At 37.2% G+C, this 9,558-nt stretch overlaps 1 protein-coding gene across 1 annotated transcript in view; it reads left to right on the top strand.

The window, feature by feature from the left end:
* Nucleotides 1-2,252: 2,252 nt before the first annotated feature.
* Nucleotides 2,253-9,558, top strand: part of LOC128548020 (E3 ubiquitin-protein ligase PDZRN3-like) — a 233,718-nt gene continuing 226,412 nt past the window's right edge. Inside the window, exon 1 of the mRNA XM_053522279.1 lies at nt 2,253-3,316. Within this exon, the coding sequence (XP_053378254.1) occupies nt 2,612-3,316 (705 nt within the window). The 5' untranslated portion in view covers nt 2,253-2,611. The remainder of the gene's footprint in view (nt 3,317-9,558) is intronic.

The raw sequence follows: 9,558 nt of genomic DNA, 5'->3' as shown, positions 1-9,558 counted from the left end.
TTGGTGATGTGAACGTTTGTACAACTTGAAATTAAATATGATCAAAGTGTCTCCACAATATATAAATGTGTCACGGTCGGGTCAACTTTGTGATTTATAAAGTAGTGATGTTTGGCATTACTGTGACCTTTGGCGTGTTCTTTTTATTTCGGAATCTTCTGTAGGACTCATTTCAACTCAAATAACACGCTTCGTGTTGTCATGTGTCCGATCAGCGCGCGTCACGCGCATGCCAAAAAGACGAAATGTAAGCGCGCGCTGCAGCAGACGGTAATAAATCATGTGAACAAAATACATTAGATTAACCGTGAGAATTTTTCGATTTATTCTTTAAAATGAATTATTTCTTCCTCGTCGGCACAGCCTGTTGGTAGTATATATTTATCTGTTTATTTACAGCCGGTAAGACTGAAAAGTCACGATGAGACAATCTTTTCACATATCGAAATATCCAAGATTTGTGTTGAGGGTGATAGGGGGTATTTGCTATTAATTCATATGATGTTCTGATTATGATGAAAAAAATATGTCAGTAGACCTAAAGATAAAAACACTAGTACGTTCATCCAAAAATAAACCAAAATGTAAAACTTATACAGAACTATGACCTCCTTTCAAATGATATATACCTCAGATTGTAATAAAAGGGACATACATTTCACTATGTATATACTATTTTGGCTTGATTTGAGATGAAAACAGGGGAAGGGGTCATCAATCTATCATATTTTTTCAACCCAGCTCCAATACTCGTGTATATGCATCTCTCTGCTAGATATAGGTCACTGGTACTACTCCTGAAAGTGCCGTAGCCCTATGTTGAATCACCAATCGTATCTAAAATGAAAACTCGCTGAAGTAAGCAGTATAATATATAATTTGATAAGAAAATTTATATTTAACTGGTCAATATAATTAATTGATCACTAAAAGATTTCCTATCTGGACAATTTTAGCACCTGCTTGACTTATCATACAAATTCTAAAAACATTGACAAATATTGATGATTCAAGAACAAACATACCTTTATCTTAAATGGAAATATTGACCATGCGGCACATCAAACGAAACCGACTTGTGCCATGTACGTATGATTTTGTTTGTTCTTTGAGACAGTCATTCCCAATAAATACCTAAACAATTAAAATTCAATCCTTAAGTAATCAAAATTAAAAAGAAAAGAAATAGGTAGCTTGAAGGGCACAAAAGGTTGATAAAGAGAAAATGGAGAAAACAAATGTGGTCAGAGGTCTTCCGCGGTTCGTTTCGGTACTATCTCGCACCTCGAAACTCAGTGGGCTACGGGACCATATTGTTCATGTCGAGACTATGTTGCACCACGCATAGCTGTGACCTACGGGGACTATGTCATGCCTCGAAAAAAAAACGAGATCTACCTTGGTTCGTGTCAGGATTATGTCGCACCTTGCATACCAATGGTCTACCGAGGTTCGCCCTGTGACTATATAGAACCTCTGATCAGTGATAATGGCTTTTATTTGTAGACATGGTACATCTCACGGTAGAACCAATAACTTTTCGTATGCCTTCTGGTTGGCTCCCAGGCTTAAAAAAAGTATTCCAACAAGGTTTGAGCGGGTAAAAATTACCTCGGACCAAGCATGAATATTGTTCGAAATTATTTTCAAAATCAGATTTTGTATAGTATATACTACAATTTTGCGTACACGTTTTATAGACAGAGAAAACAATGTCTAGATAACATTATAGACAATAATCAGTCAGTCCAGACGTAATTACCATCGATTTTGGTTCCCAGACAGTTTGTCAGTGAACTGAAAACAATACATTTAGTACGGTACAAGAAAAATATGGTTATAGCTCTTTTCCAGAAGTAAGCTTTTCACCTTCCATCGCCAAATGAAAGGAAGATATGCATAGGTACAAACAGAAATGTTTAAATAAAGGATGTCTTTTTCTAAAAGCTTGTCGTGCGTAAAATACCATCTTGCAGAGATTTTGTCCTTTGATTCTCCATCTTAAAAGCCTGGTTTGCACAATAACCATTTGTTTAAGAATTGCCGTTACAAAGTCAGCTAATGTTTCCTTTCTTTTCTTCTTTTAAAAAGTTTCATAAAATGACCAGTTGGTCAAAATTCCGATACGACCGATAGAGGACATATAACGCCGTACACAGCTCCGTGATAATGCGGCGGCCGATAACGCAGACTTTTGTATGGTATTTAAACATACCGTTAATGGGCGATATCCCATTCAATGTCACCGAATACGACACGGAAGGAAGTTTGACTCAAATTATACAGTTTTGCAATTTAATGGATTGAAAATGCATTAATATAACATAAATGTGTGCTTTATGGCGTATTCATGATTTAAATGGATTCTGTTTTGGTTAAAAATTGCATTTTAATATAATAAAACATAAAAATAACTGTAATTGGAAATAATAAAATCCTTCATTTTGGACGCATCACTGTGGTGGTGGATGACCGGTTTTGTTCAAATGTCAGTATAGGAATGGGTGATTAATTTCCACAGCGCGTGTGCGCGTTAGAAAGAAGATGCATAGCATGCATGTCTTAAAATCTAACGAAGCGTAGAAACCGTTATTTTTGACAGAGCGTAAAAATGGGGTTTGATACGGACCGGTTTGTGAGTAAGGTGTCTGAAGATCGGAAATGCTCTCTGTGTCGACTTGTACTTGATAACCCCGTTCAAACTCCTTGCTCTCACGTGTTCTGTTCTGGATGTATACTACCGTGGGCTGTAAAACACGGGTGCTGTCCGTTCAAGTGCCGGTCTTTGAACACGGGAGATTTGGATAACGTGTTAGCATTAAGGGAACTTGTCCTTAACATGAAAGTGAAATGTGAATATAAAGAAAATGGATGTAAACTTGAAGTACGCTTAAGGGATTTTATGAAACATGTTAAAGAATGCGATTCTCGTCCGGCAGTTTGTAGGAATAAGGGTTGTGGTGTAAGTGTTTTATTGAAAGACCAGGCCGGGCATGAAGTCCATGATTGTGACTATAGGCCTGTCGGAATATGTAAATTAGGTTGTGACACAATTTTATTACACACAGACGCTGAAAAACACGATTGCGTTGAATCGTTAAAAGCACGTGTCACTGAGCACGAAAACCACGTGCAGAAATTAGAAAACGAACTGGGTCGTCTGCGAGATCAATTCAGAGCCAGGGAGAAGGAACTATTATCCCAAATATCGTGTCTACAGAAGCGAAGTCAAATGCAGGGGTTAAAGTTTATCAACCAGATTAGAGATTTTGAAAGCCGTTTAGCTTCTGGAAATAACAACAATTGCAATAGCCAGGTAACGTGACTATTTTTGGTTTCAGAATAAAACGTTTCAAACTGGGAGTGTAAATACTTTTTTGAAGAATCTTTCGCCCATGTGTCCACTTTGGGAAGAGGTTATATTCAAGGTATTGGTAATTGTTAATCAAAAGGAACGACTTTAGATTTTTTTTTTAAATGTTCCTTTCGGCACGGGCATTCACCTATATAGGACCAAGTCCTCCCACGAGCCGCTTGGGTGCTTTCATCAGACTAAACAATTCAAACCTGATGAGGCTCGAGCCAACCGTGGTAATGGGCAAATGCTTTGTCAGGGATCTCAACCACTGAGCCAGTGTTGCCTCTTAAAATATCTGACCTTTAACCTATGTCTTTGTGGTCAGTCGTAAGGAAATGCACCAAAGGACTCTGGAAGTTTGGGCACAATAATCACGCGAAAACCAGAGAGATTATTTTCTTCTTTAGTCCAATAAAGGCAAAGTAACTGTAAACATGAAAACACAGTAGGATACGGACCGTTCCGCTATCTGTAATGTTTACAAACGCCAGGTATCAAGTATGGGCACACGACAGAAATATTTGTCATTGCAGAGATGTTAACGTATTCAAGGGCTCTTATATAATTGTTGTGTATTCACTTTCAATTACAAACTGAATTACCATATGGTACCTGTCTATTAAATCACTGGAATGTTTTGCTTCATATATCATGAATGAAAAATGATTGCAGATCGGCGAGTCAGTATCATACCTGGAAAAAAAAACTGTCTTACCCTTTTTAGCTCGACTATTCAAAGAATAGTAGAGCTATTGGACTCACCCATGCGTCGGCGTCGGCGTCGGCGTCCCGATTTGGTTAAGGTTTTGTATGTAAGCTGGTATCTCAGTAACCACTGGTGGGAATGGATTGAAACTTCACACACTTATTCACTATGATAAACTGACCTACATTGCGCAGGTTCCATAACTCTATTTTGCTTTTTTACAAAATTATGCCCCTTTTTCGACTTAGAAATTCTTGGTTAAGGTTTTGTATGTAAGCTGGTATCTCAGTAACCACTTGTGGGAATGGATTGAAACTTCACACACTTATTCACTGTGATAAACTGACCTACATTGCACAGGTTCCATAACGATATTTTGCATTTTTACAAAATTATGTCCCCTTTTCGACTTAGAAATTCTTGGTTAAGGTTTTGTATGTAAGCTGGTATCTCAGTAACCACTCGTGGGAATGGATTGAAACTTCACACACTTATTCACTGTGATAAACTGACCTACATTGCACAGGTTCCATAACGATATTTTGCATTTTTACAAAATTATGTCCCCTTTTCGACTTAGAAATTCTTGGTTAAGGTTTTGTATGTAAGCTGGTATCTCAGTACCCACTAATGGGAATGGATTGTAACCTTACACACTTGTTCACTGTCATGATCTGACATGCACTGTGTAGGTCCCATAACTCTACTTTGCAATTTTTTCAAAATTATGCCCCTTTTCGACTTTGCAGTTTTTGGTTAAGTTTTTGTATGTAAGCTGGTATTTCAGTATCTACTTATGGGAAAGGATTGAAACTTAACACACGTGTTCATTTTATGAGCTGATAAGCTCTGTGAAGGTTCCATAACCCTTTTTCCCATTTTTACAAAATTATGCCCCTTTTTATCGACTTTTGTATTCATTCAATTGACAAGGCTGTTGAATAGTCGAGCGTTGCTGTCCTCCGACAGCTCTTGTTTATGAACAGATACGTTTCGTCGCTGTATAATTGTTTTTGAGCAAAATTTACATCATATACAATGTGAACAGTTCGTAATTATCCAAATGACAGTGTCTTGTATAAGGCCCGCATTGTTTTCATTTGCGTGTTGTTTTAAATTAGCAACAAAGCCATGTCGTTACGTCTTAAAGTATTAGCAACATTTTTGACATTTTGAAAAAAAAAATGAGAACCTCAGTTTAATAAATCGCTATTTTAGGAGGTTCATTCACCGCAAGTCTCATTTATTCTCGCGAGGGTACAACTACGTGCTTTTGATGATGACAACACGTTGTGATAATCGCGCGCCCGTTTCTACGCTTTCTCGTGCAACGTCGGAATCCGCCTCAGTTGTTCATACTAATTAGCGTAATGAACGACTGTTTAACGAGTTTAAATCTTAACCATTGGCTTTAACCACTTATGTTTCTGGGAGATGATAATATTGCGAAATAATTATACCTTTTTTTCACGACGGAACATCTTTTTTTTTCCGATGTTTGTATAAATAGGCCAACCAACATTGATTAGGCTTTAAAATTGAGGGAAAGATACCTTTTATATGCCCAACACCATTAACTTAAGTTTTGACCCTTTATTCTAATTTTATTTATCAATAGTTAAGTTTTTTCTGGAGATAAGGTATATGTCTTGGTTCGCGATACAGTATGCTTGTATTAATGTATTACCTCATGCAATCTAGATCTTTAATCAAATTCGGGATAATACCGTACCTATATTTACACAAAAAACTCCTTTTATACCACTTTGCTCTCATTTGCGTGACAGAGAAAATTTTCTAATACTTTTCATTGAGAAACCCCCACGTCGATCCTGTCCTGAGAGAATACATTCTGAAGGGTTTCGCTGATATATGATTATGGCTAGCAATTCAGCATATCAAAACAGGAGCCAGATCAAGGTTTATGAAGTGTTATTTCTCACCCAAGCTTATTGCTAGTCTGACATAGGTACATATAAAAACGCTGATTTATGACCATATGAAAGAAACAAGGCATATTTACGCATTTAAAGCTAAAACCCCATATCACTTTTACCGTTGAGATAACGTGTGGCTAATGAATGAATTTCTCACATTAACCGGCATTTGTGAAAGAAAGTGCCGATGATAATTTTGATAAATGTGACTCCCCTTGGCCTAAAGAACCGGTGTGGCATCTATAGGGTGGTATATGAGCTGATTTCGATTTCTTTCATCTGACTTGCTGTATACCAGCCGTCTTGAAATGTCACCATTTTCTTTTTTATCTATCAAACGAAGTCAAATGTATCATACGTTATCAAAGGCTAGGTTTCATTTCCTAAGAATGGTCTGTAGAAAGAAATTGTTTAACTGTATTAAAGAAAACGGTTCTGGTTTGTTTGAGATGGGAGGTCAAGAACATTTTCTGCTGACTTAATTAGGCAACATTATACTAGTAATAGATCGCCTTAATATATTCGCTGCAAGTTTCACAATTAGTCCTCGTGCCTAAATGTCCACTGTTTGAAAATGATAGCAGAATGTCTTAATAAAAAAGATAAACAGAACTATGCGAACAGGCTTTAACGGTCCACCATTGCACACCGGAATATGTTCGCGTTGTGGTGCCGGTGGGGTGGTGGGAGGGGGGAATTAAAGGATAATATTACTGAAACAACTAAGCGTCCTTTAGATCGAATCGTGAAAAAACTATGCGGACTTACGTCTTTCATGAAAGCGAAAACACGAGCATTGTGTGTATAAGAGCACGTGCGTAATACAGACATGCTGTCTCTTATCTTGTCAAGCCGCCGAAATTCCGAAGATACCAAAACTTATCTTCATCTGACATTGTGGAATATAGGTTTGTCCTCAACTATAGAAGAGAAAACCCTGAATTATGCTCGAGAGCACGTGCGTTAACACTGACATTCTGTCAGTTATCTTACCAACATTTATCTTAATATAATCTTTATTCAGAGTTTATCCGTGTGTCATCTACAGCTTTTTTACATTGGACAGGATCAAAGAGTCTGAAAACTTGATAGTATAAATTGATATTTTCTGATTCATTTGAAATCTGTAATAATGCAATTACGAAGTACATATTTCATATCGTATCAAAGAAAAGTCTAATGGTCTTGTCTCTTCTCATTTCCTACAATGGAAAGATAGTCACACACATCCTAAACAAGTAATACGTGGTGCTTATGCCCTTAAGTCAATCCCCTCTCGGATCCGAAGTATTTAAGGGTATACACGAAATTTATTTCATTTTAATTAAACATCATACATACTCTTTCATCGATCCTCAAGCAACATGCAGTCATGTACACAGTCATGACAGTCATACATTTTATTTAGCATGGCTGGCTAATTCTTAGCACATTTTTGAAATTGACCAATCGCGGGTAAGGTTATCATACTGGTGTTAGACAGCCACGTCACTGATGAATTTCAGCATCGATCTCAGATGATAAAGTTTTGAGACTGGTCTCGGGACATTACAGATTTTACATCGACCTATGAAATGGGCAGAGATAAAAAATAAAAAATAAAACCTGCATCATGCACGAGTGTATTTATAAGAGATATAGTCAACAGATCTTTAGAGATCATTAAATTAGTTTGTTTTCACTTTATGCGTGACATAAACATGCTAGGAAAGGTGCAGTTGCATTTGAGGGACCAAGTTAAAAGATAGTGCTCCGACGCCTTCAGCACTTCTTCCTGTTCTTAAGAGATGGAAAAGTCTCGTTCGTGTAGAAAACTGTGGGTTATTTACGACAAAATCATTTGTCTTTATGAACCTGTTTATGTAAAAATTCGTCTTTGATCTCCTTTAATGTCCGAGTACAGTGGAGGGCGGTTTTGCAAACAATCGGAATGTGTCTTGTTTTCTGAAGGGATACGAATAAAATAGGCTTAACATTAAACACTGTCATTATTTAAGAGGTAGTCACTTCTTTATAATTCTTTTGATCTTTTCTTATCAGAGTAAGAACATAGATTTTTAATAAACAGCGACTTGTGTGAAAAAAATATTTCCAAAAGATTCCCATTGCTGGAATAGAAGTACATTTCATTTTAATTTCAGTGAAATTTATAATGACCTATGACAAATGTCCCGCTACGCTTTACACGAAGTCGTAGTAACGCTCTCAGCCCAACTCAATTGATAGATAATTGATAAATTACAGAGTTGTTTACCCTTAAGTTGATACGACATTTGCAGGGAAATCGGAATATCTTTGTTTTTCCCGTTGAAGTAGTGTTTTGACATATGGCGGGAAAATGCAGTGGTAAAAAGATTCCCAGTAAAGAAGCACTGTATTTTGTTCCAAGTAAAGAAACAGTAGTGTACCAGGCGCTTAGCTGCCTGTATACAAGTGCGCCTTCACATTATTTTGCCAAATATTTCGTCTTTGAGAAAGTTAGTGGTATTTTTTTTTTAAAGTAGAAAGCGCGCTGTACGGTACATTATATAAAGGCCGAAAAATGAATATTGAAATAGTTCGTGGGTGTACTAGAGTAAGGAGGGAAGCAGATACTAAATTTATTTATTACTATGAGTTCATTGAAAGGGCAGTCCACAATGAATGAGCATAATTCGGCCCTCGGGTATATATGTTGAGTTGCACAAAATGAAGTCTTGATTTTTTCTATCTGGAAGATCTCGCCATAAAACTGTCCCAATCTTGCTGAATGTCACATCAGTACCATTTCAGATTGCAGCGCCGTAGCCACACTGAGGCAAACCGAGGCAGCTGCCTCGGTTAAAATTTGAGGAGCCAAAAAAAAAAGTAAAAAGTATAGACCTATCACACTGATGAAAAATACAGTTACAAAACTTCAAAAAAGTATATTAATATGAATAGAATATATCAGAATATCATTTGCCTCATTAATTCCATGAGGCAAGGTGAGGTAGAAATCCTAGAAGATATATTGATAGCCATGCCAGGCCCTTGCCCCATCCCCATTTTGCTTTTAAGTGACCTATACTCATCAAAGTTAAACCCAATTGTTTATTATCAAATTTAAAACCCAATACGCACCAGTGGCCACTATTTCATACCGATATTTCACAATTTTCCAGGGGAAGAGTCCCCTGACCCCACTAAAATGAGGGTACTCCTATACCTTAAACTTAAGACTATAAAATGCACAAGAAGCCACCACTTTATATCTGTATTTCATTTTTTTCAAGTGAGAGAGCCCACTAACCCCTCTAACACGAGAGGGTTTCCCATTCAGTACCTAAACATTTACACCAAACAATGCACCACCATTTCATATCTGTATTTCAAAATTTTCCAGGAAGAGAGCCCCCTGACCCCAATACAATGATGGGGAAACACCCTCCCATACTTTAAAATCTAGACCATACCTGTATTTCAGTTCTATTCAGCGAGAGAGGCCCCTAAATTGGACCCACTACAGTACCTCATAATCAAGACAAAAAAATGCACCATAGGCCACCATTTCGAATCTGTATTTCAAAATTTTCCAG

This window comes from Mercenaria mercenaria, chromosome 13 (assembly GCF_021730395.1).
Source record: "Mercenaria mercenaria strain notata chromosome 13, MADL_Memer_1, whole genome shotgun sequence".
NCBI classification, from domain to species: Eukaryota; Metazoa; Mollusca; class Bivalvia; order Venerida; family Veneridae; genus Mercenaria; species Mercenaria mercenaria.
Note: the sequence above shows the minus strand (reverse complement) of the source record. Positions and strands in the feature narration are given on the sequence as shown.